The sequence below is a fragment of the Colossoma macropomum genome, unplaced genomic scaffold (genome assembly GCF_904425465.1).
Source record: "Colossoma macropomum unplaced genomic scaffold, Colossoma_macropomum, whole genome shotgun sequence".
Classification (NCBI taxonomy): domain Eukaryota; kingdom Metazoa; phylum Chordata; class Actinopteri; order Characiformes; family Serrasalmidae; genus Colossoma; species Colossoma macropomum.
The window spans coordinates 706,782-729,552 of record NW_023494794.1 but is presented as its reverse complement, the minus strand read 5'-3'; the positions used below and the strand labels follow the sequence as shown (position 1 = coordinate 729,552).

At 38.6% G+C, this 22,771-nt stretch overlaps 1 protein-coding gene across 1 annotated transcript; it reads right to left on the bottom strand.

Annotated features, from left to right (window-relative positions):
• Nucleotides 1-2,899: 2,899 nt before the first annotated feature.
• slc37a2 (solute carrier family 37 member 2) lies at nt 2,900-20,378 on the bottom strand. Its single transcript, XM_036579825.1, has 18 exons — nt 19,684-20,378; nt 17,888-17,969; nt 17,635-17,725; nt 17,061-17,139; nt 16,832-16,967; nt 15,875-15,951; nt 13,502-13,668; nt 12,858-12,895; nt 12,632-12,769; nt 12,049-12,139; nt 11,633-11,695; nt 11,390-11,475; nt 8,683-8,731; nt 7,951-8,024; nt 7,655-7,733; nt 5,740-5,837; nt 5,506-5,570; nt 2,900-3,316 (listed from the first exon to the last, which is right to left on the bottom strand). Exons 1-18 carry the CDS (start codon nt 19,743-19,745, stop codon nt 3,301-3,303), a joined length of 1,491 nt encoding a protein of 496 aa, XP_036435718.1. The 5' UTR covers nt 19,746-20,378; the 3' UTR covers nt 2,900-3,300.
• Between the last annotated feature and the right edge of the window lie 2,393 nt (nt 20,379-22,771).

Below are 22,771 nucleotides of genomic sequence, written 5' to 3'. Positions count from 1 at the left end.
AAAGGTAGTCACTGATCGGTTTATGTTCTTGCGGAAGTTTTCACTGAATTGTCAGATTCTCCACAATGAATAAATATGTAGCCACTCTAGCTGTGGCTGTAAATCAGATATGTAATTACACAGCATTACAAACCCTGATATTGATTGTGTTTCATTATAACAGTATCGTCACATAAATCACAAATTCAGCACTGAATATGAATAGCGAACATCAGTGAAGTCTGAAAGTGCTTATTTAATGATTTAAGCTTATTACAGCCATTTTAAACAGTCTAATGAAGTTCGCTGGTTGTGAATATGACTCTGTAAAGCAGGCGGTCTTGTATAATGCCTCTGTGCTCCGGTGGTGTGAGTGAGTCATGTTGCTGAGCTCAGTCAGCAGCATCAAATCTCAATTCAGCACACTGTGCTGCTCCGTTTTCCCCTGAGCCACAGCACTGTGTCATATTCACTCCTGAAAAAACAGCAACAACTCCAGAGCCTCAACAATACCGGAGCCCACTCACATACTGAGAGTCTCAGGAGGAACTCCAGAGTGATCTGAGCCTGGAAGAGAAACACAAGGAGCTCTGTGTGTGGATGCTGAACACCACAGCTGTAAAACACTGTGGTGTTAAAAGGGAATGTGGTTTATGTGCAGTGCCCCCCACACTGATAAGCACTCTCTGTAAAGATTAGCAGAAAAGGATTTGAAAGTTCATCTTTGTTGTTTCTAAGAAAAAAAAAGGCTTTTGCTTTTTCTTAATGGGCAAAAGTGCAATAAAAAAGGTTTTAATGTTTTAAAAATTTTTAAGACATATGTTAGTTACTTTTTCATGAATGGCAAAAAAAATGCTACAAATAATTGTCTTATGTTTGAGGAAAGTGTTTATTTATTTATGTTTTCTTTATGAATAAGGGTCTGTTGTTTTTAAGAAATGCTCAGAAATGTTTAAAAATATTTATTCATTTTGAATGATTTCAGCAAAGGTGCTATACTGTAAAACGCTATAAAAATACAGTTTGTAAGTAGAGCTGGGCGATATGGCCAAAAACGTTATCACGATAAACAAAATTCATATCGTTCGACATCGATACATATCGCGATAAATGTCAAATCATGATTTCTTTCACGTTTGAAGGCTGATTTTGCTCCTGGGTGGTTAATTGTGGTTTTAAACTATCACTTATGGTCCGATCAAGACAAACACTCGGCAAACAGTGGAACATTTCACTAATCTGTCTTGGGACAGTGGGAGAAAGTTTCTGAGCTGTTTTTTATCAGCTTGAAAAGCACAGCTGCAATTTTTGTAATAGTCATGATTTAAGAAAGAAAACAGATTATTTTTAGCTGTCTGGTGACGAGCGCTCGGCTACTCCGTTACAAATGCTAAACAAGTGGCCAACAACAGTGCTAAACTCTTTACTTTCTCAACAACGTCGACTCGGTTCGGTAGGTCACTGCGGTCACTCCTACCACGTCCATGTCAGAGCATATCACAGTATTCAGACACCAGCTAGACGGCTGGGTTTCTCTATGCTATCGCAGTAGTTTAAGGGGTGAACCGCAGTATATCTGACGTTCGCTGTGTAAAAGCATTATCTGCAGTGTGAATGTCTCACCAGTCACAGAGTCCTCCTTTTAGGTATGTTTAAACTGAAAGCGGTGATTTTGTGTCTTGTTTGATTTACCGTATCATCAATTCACCGTGTTTTGCCGGTGCGCTGCTTCAAGTTAGCCAGCAGCTAAAAACAGCTAGCCTGGAAAGACAGCGCTCTCCCGCTCTCCAATGCCTCACGGCTCCCTCAGTTTACTTTCGAACATGAACCCACTTCTTTCTTTCACTTTCGTTGCTCGAGAATGCACTAATACTAAAATATGACGGTTTGGCGCTGCAGACGTGGTTTAACACCGCTGAAGTTGTTAGGATGCATGGAAAGAGGTGAGTTCACTGTAGGTCAGTACAGTTACACTACTGACCTCGTCACTCACACTCGGTCACAGGAGAATAGATCGCCGATAACATCCACTCAGACAGGGAATGTTTCAGCCGTTGCTAAAGTATATTTGGCGACCCCTTTTTTACTCGTGCCCCCCTCCCTCTCTAATCAAGTCGATAAATTCGGAAGTGCGCCCTCTCCTGGCAACAGCAGAGTAGTGTCGCTTTCCTTGCAGTAGAAAGCGCCACCAGGGATTTCGCTAAAACGTGGAAGTGTGAAAACGGTGTATTATATCGAACATTTATCGAACCTGTCTTATCGCTCTATCGAGGAAAAGTTATATCGCGATACTTATCGTTATCGTTTTACCGCCCAGCCCTATTTGTAAGTGGAAACAACAGATCCTCTACAAGCCTCTGCACATTTTAATGCACAATTATTGTTTTTTTGCTAAATGTAACAGAAAAAAAGTGCAACATAAAATGTGGCCTGTGCAAAAGCTGTGGAGAATGAAATTGTGCAATAAAATTGGCAGAAATGGTATATTTGTTTTTTTCCCTGTAACTTACTTTCACTTAGAAAAATCAGCAAAACGTATTTTGACCAAAACCTCTGCATATGACTACGTCTGTTGTTGTGGAGAAAAATGTTCTGCACAAAGATTAGATTTTATATTATTTTCAGAGCATGATATAGCCAATAAACAACAAAGACAATTTATTCATAACCTTTTCTTTTCTTTGCTAATTTTCTGTCTTTTTTTAACTAATGGTGCCAATAACTGTGGAAGGCACTGCAGACCTACTTGACTACACATGGTTGGCACTTTGAGAACACAGTCACATGGCTGAGAACTCCCACCTGACTTAATGAGGAAAAAGGAGTGTAATCCATCAACGCGTGTGTGCGTGTGTGGGCGGGTGTGTGCGAGTGTGCACGTTTGTTAGGGTCTGAGTCTGAGTAACCATGGAGACAAAGGTAAGATAAAAGAAGTCTGCACCGCTGGCATATTTTAATGATTAAAAAACCCGACACAAATAAAATCATCACTGGTCGATAAAAATATCCTGGGTTCAAATAGAGGAGCTCCAATTCTCTCTCTTTCTCTTTTTTTCTCTCCCTCTTTACATCAGACGACAGAGAGCCACCATCCCTTCATCGTCCCATTTCATCCCGCCGTTGTGGGGTTTTGTTTCCGTTGCTGGTGTGTAAAGAGATGAAAGTGTCCAGTTACCATATTCAAATAAACGGCAGCGCCTGCGGGCATTAACAAAAAGCAGCTTTGTCTGATGGATCAGGCCGTGGTCCCCCCTTTTTTGTGGGTTTTGTTGCTGGTGATTTTCCACTGCAGGTGTGATATTCACTTGTCCAGCAGGCACCTCAGATCTCTTTGAACCTGAAATACAAATTTAGCCAGTGAGGATCAGGCTGCGCACAAAACTAAATGCTTCCCAATTATTCATTAGATTCTTCTAATTCAATGTGAATCATAATACAGGCAGAAATGATTAACTACTAATTAGACATGAAGCGTCACATGCAGCACCAGCTAAAACATGATAAAAATGATCTTGAAGGAATAGTTTGGTGAAAAATCTAATTTTAAACCAATTACGACATGTTGTGTTTGCGAGAAAGACATGTTTGGTGTCTGAAATTTGTTTCTTTAGTTTTGCCCTGGAGCTCCGAGGCTAATGTAGCTAACAAGGAATGGAAGCTCATAATTATCAATTAGCATCACGCAAACTTAATTCCTAAATCACTTGCCTCAAATCTCAAATAGGCTTGCTAATGTGGTTTCTGATGTAATATATACTGTTATCTATAACAATAGACAAAAGTACTTTAGTAGTAGTGGTAGTAGTATTAGTAGTAGGAATCTTCTTAAATTCTGAATTACTTTTGTCCATTTTTTGTTTTTAGAGACAGCAGAAGGCCATATACAGTCAAAAAAACAAGTTTATCTGAGATGTGCTGCGGTCTGAGACAATAGTGTGATGTTATGGCTTATAGTTTGCACAGTGTAGCCTTGGCTAAAATTAGGGGAAAATGGTCCTGCAAAAAATCCAATTTACACAATTATTACTGGAGCGGAAAGGCTAACATTACCACCAAACACTAGAACTCAATTTTTACCCAAATAGCCCAACAAGACCTACATTTTGAAAGAAGTTTTGGGGAAGTATTTTTATTATTTGGCTGATTTTGAGTTCTAGCATTTGTTAGTAACTTTAGCAAAAAGAATCAAAACAAATATGGCTTGGCTGATCTACTACAACTGAAGTAAATGGGAAATTGTGCACATTTAATTTTTTGATCTAACTGTTCCTTTGAATGTGATTTATCTCTTTAATCATTAACATTTTTCAGTGATAAATCATGATTGAAATTATAATCTAGGCCAACAAGGCTAATCCACATCCAAGAACTCTCGTTAGTGTCATATCACACATCAAAACAGCTCTGCCAAGCTCTCCATGTACCCGACACCAAAATGGGCTGATAATTACACTGACGTCACAGTGAAAATGACAGACCTCTGACGAAACCTTTTCTCACCTGTGCACAGTTTTCCTATTCTTACAGGAACGCAGCAGAAACTAATAACTCCCCCAGTTATTGACTACTGAGGTCCCAAGACTGCAATTAATTGTTTGCTTATAAAAAACGGCATCAACAAAAGCACATTTAAAAGAGTTGTTGATTCAAAAATGATTATGTGGTTTCTGACACTGAAAGATGTACTGCTATCTATAATAGTCTGAACCATAGACATTTTAATTGGGCCTCAGGAGGGGAAAAATACAAGAAAACTGCAGGATATGTGCCTTTTAACAACGTTAACATGCAGTTTGAGTCAAGTATGTGATGATTTAGATGTGCATTTTGCATGATGTGAATCAACAGGTATAAACTTTAACTACTTCTTAGCTACATTAGCATCATAGCTCAAGAGCAAAACTAACATCGTGGCTACAACTGGGAAAAGAGGGGGAAATTACCCTAAATGTAGTCAATCAGTGAGGTGTAAATTAGATTTTTCACTGAACCGTTCATTTAAGTACCATATGGAGGAGCAGCTGTATTTTATAGAACCTCTAAAGCTGCAGATAAACTGTACTTCTAGCACAGATCCACACAGCACCTGCCGGAGGTCAATTATCTACAATATTCTCTGTCAAGAACACAAAGCAACTTATGGAAAGAAAAGATTCCAAAGAATTTTTTCTCAAAGGCAGCAGATTAGTCAGCCTCTCACTGAAAATACCAGCACATCTTGTCTCTAACACTGAGCAAAAATGCTGGGTCAAAAAAGGTTTCATCTAAAAAGCAACAGCTATGCTTTTATTTTACGTTATTGATTTTGCCAAAGATTTTTAAAGGTTAGTTGGAGAAATAGTTTGCAACCACCACCATTCACCTGTTTTTTAAACTACTGGAGCTGAAAAGGCTGTTTAACATGAAGTTTAGCTTTTGTTAAAACATCCTGTTTACATCTTTAAGTATCCATAAATCTATGAAAAGAATAGTAAATGCTGTTTTGCTTAAAATAAAGGACACTGAACATGTATTGAGAAATCTCACCCTCTCTGTCTTGTAGTGTAACCGCACCAACCACGAACCTCCTTAAAGACCAGCCTTGACAGCAGCTTAAGAATCAAGGAGAAAACATGTCAAATGAGAGACATCTGAGGCAAAGGTAAACTCCTTAAAAGAGAATTTGAACGGATATATGCCAACACAACAAGCAAGCTCTGGTTTCTGGTTATTATGTTATCTACTGGGTGTTTATATGCTACTACAAGTAATAACTCCTACCAGACAGGCCAGTACATCAGCGGTAATAAGCATGTAGAAAACATTGTTCCAGCCAGTGGGAGAGATCAGTCCAGCCAGCAAAGGCCCAATAGCAGCACCTAGTGGACAACAACACAACACAGGAGGTTACAGTGAGGACATACCATTACAAACCACAGTTTACAGTAAACAGTCAACTTGACAGCTTGGGCATATTCAGTTTCATTTCCCACATGCTTTCTGTTGGGGGGTAACAGAATGTAACTATTAGCAACTAAAACAAGTGAACGAAGTGAAAAGAAGCCTTAAGTCAGGAAGAAAGTTTTGTATCTACAAACCTAATTCCAAAACAGCAGGTAAAATAACAGAAAACAGTGATCTGTGAAGTGTCTTTTATAGGTATTTAATTGAAAACAACACAAAGAAAAGATACTTAATATTTTACCTTATGAACTTTATTGATTTTTGTAAATATATGCTAATTCCCACTTTGACGCCTGCAGCACATTACAAAAAAGTGGTGGCAGGGACAGTATAAGGCTGGAAAGTTTGTGGAATGATCATAAAACTTTTGAATGTTTCACAGTTAAATAGGTGAATAGTCCAGTTTAAAAACAATGTTTTTCAATGCACAATCGCAAGAAATTTAGGGATTTCACCATCTACAGTCCATAACATTATTAAAAGATTCAGAGAATCCAGAAAAATCTCTGTACGTGAAGTGCTGAAAACCAATACTGTCAGTGGCCTTCGATACCGATCGACCGCACTGCATTAAAAACCAACATGCTTTTGTAATGAGCATAACCACATGTACTCGGGAACACGTCAGAAAACCTTTGTCAGTAAACGCAGTTTGTCGCTGCATCTACAAATGCAATGCAGAAGCCATATATATTAACAACATCCAGAAATGCTTTTTCTCCGGGCTAATGCTCATCTGAGAGCTGATGCAAAGTGGAAATGTGTTCTGTGGCCTGAAAGTTCAAACTGTTTTTCTTGAAATAATGGACATTGTGTTCTACGGGTCAAAGAGGAAAAGGACCTTCTAAATTGTTACCAGCGTCTGTCATGGTATGGGGGTGTGTTAGTGCCAGTGCATGGGTAGCTTTCACATCTGTGAAAACAACACTGATTTTAAGGGGTACATGTACATTTTGGAAACACATGCTGCCATCTAGACATTGTCTTTTATAGGAACAACACTGCTTGTTTCAGCAAAATAATACTGAGCCACATTCTGCCTGAGTTACAGTTCCCACATTTTTTGAACGTTATTAAAAGGAAAGGTGATGTAACACAGTGGTAAACATGCCCCTGTCCCAACTTTTCTGCAGACATCAAATTTGTAAGCGTGTATATAGTTAATTAGTTAATTAATTGAAACATTAAATTTCTTGTCTTTGTACTGTTTTCAATTGAACACAGGCCACAGGGATTTGCAAATCATTGCTGTCTGTTTTTATTTACTGTCCCGGTTTTTTTTTCGGATTGGGTTTTTATTAGGGCTACACCATATAATATAATGTTAATGATTATCTTAATACGGACCTTTGCAATACTGATGTCACAGAATGAGCTTCTAGCCAATCACAATGTTTTTAGCTCCTGACCAATCCCATTTCCAGGTAAGTATATCTGTCTGATGCTATTTATGTAATCCAACAAAAGCGAGTTATTTTGGTCAAAGCAGGTTGATATTTAATCATGCAGCATTATTGATTCTCCAATGTGTTTTTGATATATTGCACAGTGTTTTGCAATATGTAGCAATATATCGCAATACAAGTATTGTGTCCATATTGTACAGCAGTATCTACTCTACATAGGATATAACACAATCTTGATACACGTGACCTTTGAGCAGGAAGCACTGTCTCTGCAAAAATAAAAATAAATAAATATTCTCCTTTGAGGAATTGCATTCCTTTCATACCTATTGATCCAGTTCCGTCAATAATGGCCGTTACAGTGGACAGTGCTCTGGAGTTCCCTCTCAGACACTCGTGAGTTCCCTGTTCAAAAAGACAAACTCAGGGTTACAAGGCTGCAGCAGGACCTAAAAGCATGGTCACATTTCAGTGACCTGCTCTGACAGCAGCAATGGGACCGCAACAATGTTGTATTGTTGTTTTTGGTACGAGGAAAGTGTTATTGAAACTTAAATAATTAATAATGATCTGTATAACTTAAACTATTATTATTACTACTTCTACTAATATTAATTATTACCAAGTCGGCTGAGACGGCTGTGGTGATGAGGGCGTAGGGTCCATTTACCAAAGCACCACAGAACAGCAGCATGCCTGAAAGAAATAAAGAGAGACAGATTTTATATACTCTCATGGAGCACTTACCATAAATATAGTAACTCTGCTGAAGATACCATTCTTATCAAGCATCTACCTTAAAGCCAAAATAAACGGTTTCTACACACACTACCTCAAATATATTCAATAAGCCAGGACATTTTTTGGTGTCTGAAATTGGCTTCTTTTGTTCTCCACTGGAGCTACGAGGCTAAGGTAGCTAACACATAATGGAAGCTTACAGCAACCGGTTAGCATTATGCAAACTGCACGCCTAAATGAAATCACACATAACGTCACACAGAGTGTTAGAACCTACATAAGTCTATTTGTCCGAATGCAGTTTGAGGCAAGTATGTGATTTAGGCATTTAGGCATGAATTTAATTAAAATGATCAAATTCATTATGCAATTAATTATATAATTAAGTCATTACATTTGAATTGTATAGAAAATGATAGTGACATCTACGCAATAAAGGATTAAGCTTTACTCTGCAACATTTTTAAAGCTTTTTTAATTATTTAAGCTCTTCACAAATATTTAACACCAGGCCTAACGCTGGGCATTTTGCATAATCATCGTCAAACAGTTGGTGTGATGAGCAGTTGGTTTTCTGTTTGCAGAAGCAAGCAGTTGGACGAGGTCTACTCACCCACAGTGGTTGTCACGCCGCGCTGCCCGACGAGGTTGTATACGAACAGCTTGGGAAAGAAAGAGAGGGAGGGAAAAGATGAATAAGCAGCAGCCCTGGCAGGAAAGAGAAATCTGTTCGTTTGTTTTCAGCGGCTGGCGGGTAAACTCAGACACACTCCGCTGCGGTGTGGGCGTGCGAATCGAGCCGCCTGTTAAAATCTGTGAGCAAACTGCAGGATGTGGGTGTGTGTATGTTTCTGTGTATCTGTTAGTGAGAAGAGACTAACACTAGCATGAGAATCCAACTCGCACAGACCACACAGTTTCCTCCTATTATTTCAGTGCGAAAAGCAAGTCCAAAGATTTTTTCCATGTGCCATTGAGGTATCGCTAATATTCAGGGATTCTTGTATATTAAAAACTCACTGAAAAGGCAACAACCTATGGATGCTTTTAGCATTGAAAAGGACAGCACTCAATCAAATAATTAACCCTCTAAATGGAAAGAAGCCGCCAGCAAGTCCAAACTTTTATTATACACTTCTATAACTTAAGAATAACTCAGACAGTTTGTATTGTAGTCCATGTAGTAACTGAATAATAATAAGCAACAGGATGTAGCCTAACAAGGCTGGGATGGTTATAACCCTGGGATAAGGGGTTAACAAGGGTCTAACAATTTTAATACAGATCGAAAAAATTAATGTTTGCAACACTGTATTGAAATTTAAAACTAAGGACAGACAGAAGTTGTTTATCATTCTGTAGATGGTGAACTTTGGGTCTACGCAGTTTTTTCTCTATGGGAAAAATGAACAGCGTTTTTGAAAGTGCCTTTACATTTGTGGCACACAAAGATGTTTCAGTGCCAATATGTTTTCCTATTTCATTTTTATCCCCGAACGTCAAGCCTCCAAATTACAGGGTTGCTTAGCATGAAGATGTTTGGATACTCCTGGCTGAATTACGTTTTGTTGATTTTCTAAGGGAAAGTAAGTTAACATATCCTCTGCAGAGAACACACCTAAATATTATACAACTAATAAGCATTTTCTGCAAAATCTAATGCACAATTAGTGCACTACTTATTTGCTGGAGATATATAACATATTGAAAAAAATAAAACATGAAATGTGCCATAGCCCCCATGTTAAATTCAGCAAGTAAACAGTAAGTGTGCATTAAACTGTGCAGAAGTGTGTTCCCTGTAACTTATTTTCACTTAGAATATATCAACATGCCACTTGACTGGGGCACCCAAACTTTTGCATACAACAGTAAATGTACTATATTTGGTACCCCTTTACAATAAGACTACCCTTACAAAGGGCTTATAAATGGTACTCATTTTATTTACCATAAACACCTAAAAAAAACATTAATAAGCAGGTATAACACTGACTAAATCAACTAAAAAGGGCAACAGTCATCTGTTGCTTGCCAAATAGTGAAGCCACATTCATCTGTTAAGTTAAACCTCAGACTTTAAATCTGTTAAGTTAAACCTCAGAAGTTAAACCTCAGACTAAAACTTTGTCTTTAATGGATTTCTGTGAAGCTGCTTTGTGACAACATCAGTTGTAAAAAGCGCTATACAAATAAATTTGACTTGACTGACTTGACTTGACTTTTGCATCTTATTTTGTCTTCCTCATCAGTCAAAATTAAACCTTATCAGACACAATAGCTCACTGTTGCCCTTTTTTTATTTCTGTTTTAACTGCTCTATTCATGGTTTTAAAATGCTTACGGCCTAATAAATAACCATCAGTAAACTAATTTTAAAACATTCATAAACCCTTTATAAAGGCAGTAAAGCCCTTTATAAGGGCAGTAAAGTGGTTCAGAGAATCCTGCTATGTTTAGAGGAAGAATGTAAAATGTATCGGCTTTAAAACGTTTTGTTTACCACGCGGCGTGACAGCAGTGATTTCTGAAAACGCCATTCATTTTTTGTCATAGGGGAAATCTGCTTAGACCCAGAGTAGAAGAATGATGACATGACTTTAGAGGTCTATTAGAATAAAGTGGGCAGGGAGGGGCTTACACACTTAAATGACTGGGATTTCTTCCTGCACTGCTTATAAATTCTACAGGGTTGTGAATGTGGGAACTTATTTTTTTAAAGGGCAGCATGGCAAGCACTGAAAAAGTTCTGATAATATAATAAAAGAGCCTTCACGTGCAGTAGAAACAGTGCACGCACTGAAAGAGACTGATATCAACATAAGCATAACAAGGCACAAAAGAGGTCAAGGTGGTTTATTCATTAATAAGCCAGACTGGAGGAACACAGGTCATGTGATGAAAATAAATGTGAAAAAGATGTGTTGCTTATGACTGGAGGAAAATATTTACAAGACAAGATCAGCTGACCTTGCTAGTAGATAAAATCTGTATTAAAAACACGTAGGCCAGCCTTGATGTTATTCAGCTAGTCCTATGTCATAGAATACTGCATTGTTAATAGTAAGTTTTAAAGTAAATTAATTTGTAGTAGTCAGAAAACTGATACCAGTAGAAGGTTATTGCCACTATGCTCTTGAATAAGGTAATGACCCTTAGACAGTGTGTCTGGACACAATCTAAACTGCTAAATGTAATGGAATGTATGCCAGCAACCCAGGAAAATAGCTCAGGGCGCAACAGCCTTTTCTACCTTAAGGTGTCGAACAGCAGTCTCTGGGAATTTGCCAAAGATGCAAAGTGATCACGGACACACTCACCATAGGAGCAGCAACGATTAGCATGACGCAGCAGGTGGTAGCCCTCCCCCCAGTGTAATCTGATATGACACCAGCAAAAATGCCACCTGAAACAAACACAATGCATTCACATTAGACAGCCCCTGTGAAGTGCTGCTTCAGCGATGGCATCTTTACACAAGACAGAGGAATGTTAGCCTGCATTAATTATAACATCTTCACTGCAGCCTTTCAGTAAAGCTAAAATAAAACAGTACAGCTTACCCAAAATTCCTCCAACGTCAAAAAGCGTGGACATGTCCCCGGCTGCTTTAGGATCAAAATGTGCTGCAAAAGACCAATGAAATGGTTATGAAATGGTTATAAATTAATTATAATTAATTATAATTAATTTAGAGTCATGATGTTGAGTTTTAAGTCTATATTCTTTGCTACCAAGCTGAACTATGTTGCTGTAGCTAATCAAAAATAAACAGGATGACTTAAAATGAACTCCTTATTAACACTTAATACACTTTACATGTAAGGTTTATGACAAAAACAGAGCAAGGATTATGAATGGGATTATTGTTAATGTTCTCTAAAGCTTATGCTACCACACTTGCTTACAAAAATGCATGGATGGGTCAATTACAGCAACTAATGGAAAATGTAATTCAGAAAAAAGTAGGGAGTCTTACCAACATTAGCAATATACAGAGGTAACCAGTAGAGGAAAGTGTAGCTGACCAGCTTAGCAAACAGCAGGCAGAGGGAGAACTCCACCACACCCTGGAGAACAGCATGACAAAACAAGTTTCTGGTTAAACTTGTAACACAAAGTAAGACAAGAAAATAATTGCAGGCATGCAGTCTGTGAAGAAGTAGTTCAACCAAGGATCCTAACATGGCTAAAATGGAAACTAGCAGACAAAAATCTCATTATATCATCTGCATAATGCTCATTAGTGGCTATTCATTTTCTTTCATTGTTTGCAATATTAGGATTTCTGACTGAACTATTCCTTCAAATAGAAGAACGACAAAGGTGTAATTCTTTATTGTAATGAATTAGCCAGTTTCATCTTTTCATTAAATATCTGAAAACCAAACCACAACAACCGAGCTAACTGATAACTGTCGCTTCAGCAAATGGAAAAAGCTGTAATGTCAGTGTGCTGGCATCACATTTCAAAGTGAATCAGCAAACCAAAGGCACGCTAGTGCTGTCATCCAGTCTATCATGATAGCAGCCATGGCTGGAGAATAGAAATTTCCACTAACCGGTATCCTAAGAGCTCCACAGAAACTTATAGCCTCTGCCTGCTCCTCCGCAGCCTCCACCACAGCAGGCGTGTGATTGTTGAAGATTTCCTCATTATTAGTTGAGTTTCTTAGCAGTGGCTCCCGCTCTGTATCCTCCTACACACACGTACAGTTTGTATGTAACATCTACTGCAAAGCATCATATGTATACAGATTATATACTACACTAGGTTGCTGGCCTTACATGATGCTGGGGTGGGGTGCAGTTCACATCTTCTGGCTCTGCACAAAAAAGGCGAAGAAAGCTGCTTAGCAAAAAATACAATTCAGCACTTTCAAAGAAATAATCATGTGAAATGTCAAATTTACACCATTTTCCACTGGCCTCAAATGTAATTCCTGGTCCAAGACATGCTTGGTGTCCAAGGTTTGCCTCTTTAGTTTTGCATTGGAGCTACAAGGCTAATGTAGCTAACACCTAAATGGACAAAAAATGGACAAAAGCCAAAAAACAGTAGTAGCAGCCAAGAAAGAGACTTCATTTTCAGAAATAACACTGTCAGATGTTGTGAGGAAACCACTTAAGCAAGTCTATTTCAGACTCAATAACTCGATGTGGTGAGTCAAGTTTGTGAAAATGTTGTGATTTTGCAATGAACCCGGCAGAGTACATGCTTACATTAAGCTCCAGTTCAAAACTGAGGCAAATCTCAGACACCAAACTGGTCTTTGCTGTTTAACCATATATGATGTAAAGAGGTGGGGGTTAGTTGGCTTAGAGCAGCAAGAGCAAATGGGGGTTGCTTGAAGCTGCTGTTGCAAAGCAGCCAAAACACATACAAAGTAACTGTCACTTCCTCCACAGAATCCAAAGCAGGCTGAACTTACTTTCGACCAAAAACAGGAAGCAGAGGATTCCCATGACTCCGATGATGATTCCAGGCACGATGAAGGACATGCCCCAGGCAGAGGACACAAAGGCCCCTGCGATAAGTGAGCCCAGAATGTTCCCCACTGAAGTATGCGAATTCCACACCCCCATGATGAACCCTCGCCTAGAACATGCAAAGAACGTCACAATGGCAAGAACAATCAATGAGATGATTACAAAAATAAATGAATAAAATAAAAAAAAGACATTTACATCTGCTCCTATACACATGCAGGAGGCTTATAGGTAACATGCTACTGCAGGGCAGTGCTCACAATGTTCCATGTAACCAACATAAGCTCTTAATGACAACTGACGTAGACCTACATGAACATTAATAAATACTTGTTCTAATCATTTGTCGTAAAGCTAACATTTGCCTGGCTTGATGTCAAACTGACATAACATCTATCAAGTGACAGTGATTTTTTTTTAGGTTGTTTCATGACACTTTCTGGTGTGAAATGACAGACATTGTAGCTCAGTGTATGTAACAGTGACATAATACCAATAACATGACAAGGCTGACGGAACAAGTGATTTTCTTTGTGGTCTTTAGGTAAAGCTAATTTCATTTTACCTTTCATAAGACTGGCTTTCCATGGTGAAACTTTCATGCAACTTTAGTTGCTTGAAACCTACATGCAAACTAAACTGCACTTGAGTTTCATACTGTAAAGTGTCCTGCAACTCATTTGAAACTCGGCCACAATGATTGCAAGCATCTCAACTTCGTAGAAGTTTCATGAAACAGCCAATCACGATGCCAATAACACATCACGTGATCACACTGACCAGCATACTTTCAAACCATTGATTTCACTGGATAAGTGGGCAAGAAAATAAAACAGAAGATGGTTTACGGGCCGGTTGAAAAGGAGACCCCTTCTTGCACTGACTGACTCAAGGTTGGCAGTTTTCCATTTTGTCAGTTTCTCAAAGCTAACATTTCCATATGTCAGATATGCAATAAATAGCCAGCTAATGCTAACAGCTGTTTAAATGGCTGCTCGATGTTTATTCATCTTTAGTCTGCTGTTAACATGATTTACATAGCCAGATTATTACTTCTTCCTCTCTACAATCGCTAGTTTTACACAGAGCGCAGATTTATTAGGAAATCAAAGGGATGAATTTTTTTGCAGAAAGGGAGTTTCGAGATGTGGCCAACGATGGTCCTCGTGCTTCTAGGACAGGATGAGCGAGACATCAAATATAACCATAACGGCTACTTAAACATTCATTTTTAAAGGCTTAACATGCACACAAAGGATAAAAACTCAAATATGTAGTATAAGATATACAAAGCCATGGGGGAAAAAAGAACGGCAATGACAGCTGAAAAGACTCATGAATGACTTTACAGCAAGAACAATACAATGTATCAAAAATTATTAGCTGCTAATTTGGCTAACTAGTGAAGTAATTAAATGCATTGTGTGCAACTTTGTTTTTGAATTGCTTTGCATAACTTAATTTGCACAGAAAATATGCATCAACTCACCACACGCAAACATCTGCATCGGTGTGTAAAGAAAAACTAAGATTTAATCTCGGTCATTGTGATATACACTAAGCTACCAAAGTCAGTTGTTATGTGTCATGTCATTTCACCAAAAAAGTGTCATGACAACTCAATGCAAAGGGAAAAGAAAAAAAGAAGAATATATATATCGACTTATGTCAGCTTGTCATCATAATTGACAAAAGCAGTCTTTATGGTAGATGATGACTATTAAAAATGCCATTTAATGACTATTAAATGTTTATGTTAGTTTATGTCAGTGTGCTTATGGAGGTTAGACTTGCGAACACTGCACTACAGTTAAGATTTACCGACTTCTCACTGTCATAAAAAAAATGTATCTTTCTTCTTGGAAACTACAGCAAAAGGATAAACTTTAAGATCTGGAGTTCACTTATGACTGCAATGATGTGCAATCTGTGCTTGTAAACCCTACAACTGTTCAGCAACTCAATCTTGGTCTCATGTCACTGTCTTAGGCCACCAGCATGCAGGGCTAGTTTGGTTTTAGTACAGATACAGAAATGGATCTACTAATAATCTACATCAATCCATCCACATCAGTGAGATCTACAGAGCTTTTCTATTCTATAAACCTATCCACATTTCTTAACAATCTAATCTAAAGCACTTGATCAAATTTAGAACTTTCAGCATTCTTTACTGTCCAACCAGTGCTATGAAAGTGCTGGCAAACCTCCAGCTATTTTATGAAAAGATTATTTGTGCAACAAGTGCAGCTGCATGTGCAAAGTCAGCAGAGCTGTGTTAAGTCAGCGGCCAGGAACGTGATCTGCACACTCACTTCCCCTTTCCGAACCAGTTCCCAACACAGGCCACCACTGCAGGCCAGCCTGTAGTCTGTACCAAGCCGTTCAAAGCCTGGGGGAGGATAAAGAGAGAGAGCGGGGTAGAGAGAGAGAAAAGAAAAGAGAGAGAGAGTGTTATCATAAACACTGCAACACAGTAACAGCAGCCTTGAGTGAAGTACTAGCTGCACAGTGAAGTCATGTGCTAACCATGTGACAAATCCTCAGTCAGATCAACATGCCATAAGCTCACTGACCACAGCCTGGCAGCTGAAACTTAATTAAGGGAATACTTCCACAGTTCTTCAGAGTTTGTGAAAGACGCTACAGAAAATGAACATCAATTATTATTAATATTATTATAACTACAGTTTTTAAAGTAATCTTTGCATTAGCTCTGCTGCATCTGTAGTGTTGATTACCACAGACAATAATGTTTCCCTGTGCGAAGAAAAACGAAGAAAATACACAAAACAGATGAGGGCCATACATTTCACATGACCGGCGTGTGAAAGGGAAGCTTCACTAAATAAGACGCTCTTTTGCCACTGTCTACATTTTCACATCAGACCCAGATAGAAACTAAATGTACGACAAGTATCACTTCCACATTTTCACTCACTTCTATGCCCTAAAACCCTTCTAAAGCAATGAAATTGTTTTGAGGAGGACTTCATGAAATTTTAAATTGTCGCTTTTTGCAAGAAAACCTCACTTCTCTTTAATACTAACATTACAGTGGAAGGAAAATATGTTTTTAACATTTGTTTATTAATGTAACAACATTTTATTCTATGTCATGTTGGACCATTTGCAATGAAATGTTCACACAATAAAAGGCTGTAAAACTGAAGTTTTCATATGACAATGTTACTTGTCAGTTAGCTTTGCTGTAAGGATTGCCTTGGATTGAGTTTTTTTGGATATGCAGAGTGAATGCAGTGTTGGTTCACCTGCACCAAACAGTAGTACCACAACGAGTGGATGTTCCAGTAATAGCCCAGGCCGAACAGCGCCGTGAAGACGCCACTCGAGAGCATCCCTACAGCCAGGTAGTATCGCAGAGGCAGCCGCTCGCCAAACATGCCACTGTCAAGGTGAATATAAGATTGAATCCCTTAAATTACTGCACAAAGAGAATGAATAGAACACATGACAGGCTATGGTGGGTCTATCTCATACCTGAAAAACATGCCAATGGCATAGGCCACGAGGAAGCAGTTGTCCAGGTACCCGTACAGGTTCTGGTAATTGTCTTGGTCTAGAAAAGCGAAGGGAGAAAGATATTTAAGCCATGTCTCAAAAGCCAAGGATGCTGACTGTGAAAATGCATCCTTCATCACTGAGAAGTCGAAGGGCTCAATTGGTGTTTCCTTCCAAACCTTCGATCACCCACAATCTACCCACTAAACATTTGAATAACTGCTGAAACAGACGCTAGTTGTCAGAATAAGAATAAGATAGTCAAAGTGACTCCCAGTTAAGAAAAACTAATGATCATTTTTTCAAAAAAAAAAGGCTTTTTCATTAACAGATACCAAAGGTTAATCTGTTGTCTCTTACACAAGCATCAGCATGTTAGCAACCTCATAAAAAACATATGCATGCATGGTTCTGCGTGATTCAGCTAGTGCTTTAAAGAACCGTATTCCACACTTTGTGGAAGTGGGGGAAGACAGAGAGAGAAAAATAATGACTGAGTGAGTGAGCGCATCAGTGACAGGGATGCAACTGCACTTTCTTGATAAAAACTCACCAAAAGGAATCCAGTCGCACCAGGTGTCATTGTCTGTGATGTTGAGGTCGGCTGGTCTAATGACAAATGAACAGTTTCTGTGTAGCTGGCTCTGAAAAGACCAACAAAAAGTACATTGAAAATGAAGTTTGTAACAAAAAATTCCCTCCCCAAAAAAGCACAGGCCAACTTAACTCAGACAAGAAGTGGATCCAAAAGGAAAACATATCAATTATCCTAAGTAAACAACAAGCTGAATGGCTATCTTAGTTACCTTGACAATACTGATAGGCTTGCGGGAGAGGTGGTAGGCGGTGTAGAAGAGAAACGTAAGGAGGAGGATGAAGCCTCTGTACCTGGAGGAAACAGAAGAAGAGTGTTAAAGAAAGGAAATATTCATAAGCGTCATTTTCTCTTTGAATGAGTTAAATGTCTGCATTATTAAATCGCTAAGATTTAATTAAACACAGACCTATTAGAGAACTGTTCTCAGTACTGGCGATAGGAACCAGACCAGGCCTAAACCTACCGCACAGGACATGAAATAAAAAAAAGATGCTGCCTGATACCCGAGACCTAAAATTTCTTTCAAATACATTTATAGTGAGCTGGTACAAGAAGGGTGTTGTAAGACAAAATAGTACCCTAAACATTTCCCCCACCATTTACCACCAATATTAAACTCGGAAGACGTGTACCTTTTACTCGTGGTTTTAAATAGTAAATTAAATAGCTATATTTGTGCTGTAGACAATGTGAGTTACGAGTTTCTCTACAATTCTCTACCATCTCACATCAAACCGACTTTGTTTACAGCAATTAAATTATACAAAATAAACTAAAATCTGTAAAATTCTCCTTTATTCTGAACTTGATGTTGGCCAACTACCACTGAACAGCTATATAGCGAACCAGATAAGCAGTAAGCACATGTGAGATGAGCAAAGAGAGGTGATATGCAAAAGTGCAGTCAAGTCCTGTGAACAGAATGAGACTTTATTACAAGGTTTTACAGGAAAGCACTCTAACCACAAGCACACACAGCTGGCTCTGTGCTAACCTGTTTACGTTTCCTGAGAGAGAGGCAGCCACAGTGCTTCATACACAGTTCAAGCACTGTGTGTATGCATACATAAAGTTTATTTCTTGGACCACATCGGTGAGATTAATCTTTCTTAACCGTACAGAAACCACAGGCTGTGCATTCATTAATCAGACTGACTGTACACTGCAAATAAGACTGACAGTTAGCAATGGAAGAATCAGCTTTTTAGACTGGTGATCAAAATGAAGATGAAACCTCAGTTCTTGTTCTGTTTTAAAGGGGATTTCCACCATTTTTTCTAAATTTCTGCCTAATCAAATGTTTAGGATGTAAAAAGTCATTCGTAGTGGTTTCACGCGAAATGCTTAATTCTAGAGAAGCTTACTGTGGGAGGAGTGTTCACAGCGGTGGTGATAGGAACCTGACATCTGAAGAGCTTAATGAATTGACACAGGAAGTTATTACATGAAATGGTTATGAATACGCTGCCTGATTCCTGACACAGTGGTTTATGTTAGTTTTGTGATAAAGTTGTGGACTAAAACATATTGTTTGAAATCTCTTCATGGCAGAGAGGCACGCACAGGGCGTTCTGAGGCAAAACAGTCCCCAAAGAAAACCCTTTTTCCAGATTTACTTCTATGGCACCATTACTAACATCACGTACAGGAACTTAGAAGACATTTAGGTTCACTAGTTGTTTGGGATAGCAAATATCATGGCTATATCTGAGGTGTAGATGTTGCGACAGCTGGTTCCCATCCCCACTACTGTAAAGAAATCTGCACCAACAGGTTTCTCTACAGTTCACCATTTCACTCTGAATGGCTTTGTTTACATCTCAACAACTGAACCAAATGAATGGAACCCCCTTTCAACAAATCTGTGTAGCTGAATAATGTGTATTAAATGTCCAGCTAGTGGTTAAAACGCTCACATCTGACGTCCTGTGTGATTAGGAGACACTGCTCAATGAAAGGAATAGTGTTAGGGTTAAAATGAAAGTAGAATAAGTCGTCACTCACCAGCTATCTCTAGAGAAAGAGGTGATGAGTTTGATGCCCGGGGCCAACGGCGGTGACGTCATCTTCACAAGCAGGCCGATGTATTATTACTCGTTAAAACGGCTAAAACGGCTCAGCTAGAGCTTTGTCGACATGTCTGTTACAGCTAAGCGAACGATTTCTGATTAAAAAAGGTAAACTCTGTGAAAAACCCGTGGAAAAAAACTAAAAAAAAAAGCTTAAAAGCGAGAGTACAAAAACAAAACAAAGCCCGCTGAACAGCCTGACTGGAATTCTGACCGACCGGCGGTTTCCAGTAGTAACGTTACCGTTCAGTTCGCTCGCGCTGATCCTTCTTTCTCCCTCAGAGCTCCGAGGTTCACACGAGCCTGATCGACAAAAGCCCTAAACTGAAGTTTAAAAACAGCCGCCTGTCCGCTTAATTTAAACTAGTCGAGCTGTCTATTCTTCCCCTTTTCGCCGGGTTGGTGGAAAAGGCTGCAAGCGCGGAGCTTTCCATGTTTTGGCTGGAGGAGGTAACGTAACGTCAGTGAGTAAGAAAAGCTAAAAACGTGGACGATGTTAACAGCCCTGCTGACACACGAGTCTCTGCTGTGGTCCGTGTCCTGGTCTTTGGAGGGTCTTTATAGGTTTGGACCGAGAAGTTCCTGCTCTGCTTCGGACAGACCAGAAGACCCAGAGTAAACGACCAGGGAGTGACGTCACGCCGGGAATGTTTAACCCCCTTGAGCGCCAGGCAAAGCAAAAGTGTCCTTCTCAAAGGGGAATTCAGCCGATTTTTATTCCCCCAAAATTCTGCACAATTCCACAGAGCCCCTAAAGTGACAGGGTAATGAATGTTTAATAAGGCGTGGCCACAAATTAATATATTGAGGGCCCAAATTACTATACTGAGGCCACAAATTACTATATGTAGGTATTAAGGCCACAAATGTACTATACTGGGGCCAAGAATTACTACATCGAGGCCACACTTTACTATACTGAGGCTACAAAGGCCACAAATCTATGAAGTGAGGCCATAAATTACTGCATTGAGGCCACAAATGACTATATTTATGCTTAAAGGCCACAAATGTACTATATTAAGACTATATTAAGAACCACTATATTGAGGCCACAGTTTACTATATTGAGGCCACAAAGGCCATAAATATATATATAGTGAGGCCATAAATTAATATATCAAGGACACAAATTACTATGTTGAGGCCACAAATTTATATACTAAGACATTAAAAACGCTTTAGCTTTAGCCTAAACCCTGATTGCAAAACTATCATACAGTATCTGTGCATAATTCTCAATAAGTTTCCCTAGAACAACACATTTCACTTCAAACCTGTGAATACTTTTACATTGTAATGATATAATTGTGTAATAATTTTGGAAAATTGTTAGAAATCCTCTTTAAGTTCAACAAAATAATGTGTATTGTCGCTATCCAAAAAACCCCAAGTATCTCAATTTTTTAGGGTTTGCGTTGTGTGAAAATTTCTCCAATATTAAATAAAATAACGTTACAGTAACTTACATTGAAAGTAAAGAACATTTTTGTCCTCTCTTGTAAAGTTACAGTTTTGAAGATACTTGTTTTTGTTTGGACAGCTACGATATTTCAATACTGCATTAATGACGGATCACCATGTCCTGAATTCGTTCCCCTAAACAGACACAGAGATTTTATTGAGGTTGCACACTGACATGTAAATATAAATGAATCATTAAATGCAGTGTCATCAGACTCTCATATCTGATTGGCATCAACCCTGATGGGAGATTTTCACCACAAAGCATAATGAATGCTTTATTAATGATGACTGACTGTTGATGGCTGACTGTCACTTTCCATAACTGGGGTGTCCAGTAGGGTGGCCATGCTTCATTGCAGGGTGGCACTGGCCACCTCCAGCCACTGCTTGGCTACACCTCTGTTAACATAAACATTTAATTGTAAGGCGTTCTGGAGGAGAATGAGAGAAACCAGCTTACAGACTGCTGAAAGATTTTGAAGAGCCAGATAATACAATAATGAGATCTTGAACATTAATCACCTGAGACTGGGGTGAAATCTGTGTGACAGTGTAAACTAGAAAGTTTCTCAAGAATTGAGTTTCAATAATGTGACAAATAGAAGATGATTATAATTCTATAAATAAGAATACAATTCTGACTTGGTTTCTCTATAACAGTGCATTTCACATCAAACCACTCTGAATGACTTTGTTTGCACCTTAATGACAATGAATTATGCAGAAATTCTGAAAAATGATTGGAATTCCCCTTTGTCATTATTTACCTATTTGCCTGATAGCTAATATCAAGCCATAATAGCTACAGTTAGCTGTCGTCCTTCATCTGAGGGGAGGAAACTGGAACACAGTATATAAAAATGCAACACAGAACATTCAAACAAGCACACAGCAGTTAAATAGGCCCAGGTGGGCTATAAGATTACATGCATTCTGTTCTTTATCACGTCTTAACATATGGTGGAAAAATAGCACGACTGTTTGGGAATGTTGCCTCACTGCAAACAGTACGTTAGAGTTTCTAAAAGCACTAGCTCTCCCCTTCTATGCCCCTGCTGGAGGCCTATGGACAGTAATTTTTACTGTATCTTATCTGTATTTCACAGTAAATAATTAAATAGTAAAAATAAATAAAATACAAAAAAAAGGAATTAAAAACTGTTTTTGGAAGTCTATTTCTTTCCTGACAGCCAGAAAGTTTTGTCTGTTTTTTCCCACTGGCTCTTTCTGTTCATCTGTCCTGAAGCGGTTATTCATATTGGTATTGTGCATCATCAAAATAATGAATGAATGAATTTGTTAATTAAGAAAAAAAGACACCATAAATTGTATTAGTAACATACAACATATGCTGCTTTTGGGCAGAGACTAATATAAATCTAGTTAATTAAGGAGTAAGTTAATAGTTATGAAAAATGCAATTAACCATATTTTTTTGCTTAACAAGCTCTATCCATTCACAATCATGCTATACAGCATAAACCATGCATGGATGAATAATCCTTGACATTTATATTTAATCTCAGTTCATGACTGGAAAGATGTCTAGGGGAAAA

Coding starts and splice junctions, on each gene's coding strand:
- slc37a2 (XM_036579825.1), bottom strand. CDS start 19,745: ATGACGTCACCGCCGTTGGCCCCGGGCATCAAACTCATCACCTCTTTC. Junction 17,140..17,634: donor GTGCGACTGGATTCCTTTTG/GTGAGTTTTTAT, acceptor TCGCTTTTCTAG/ACCAAGACAATTACCAGAAC. Junction 5,571..5,739: donor CTGATGTACTGGCCTGTCTG/GTAGGAGTTATT, acceptor TTGATTCTTAAG/CTGCTGTCAAGGCTGGTCTT.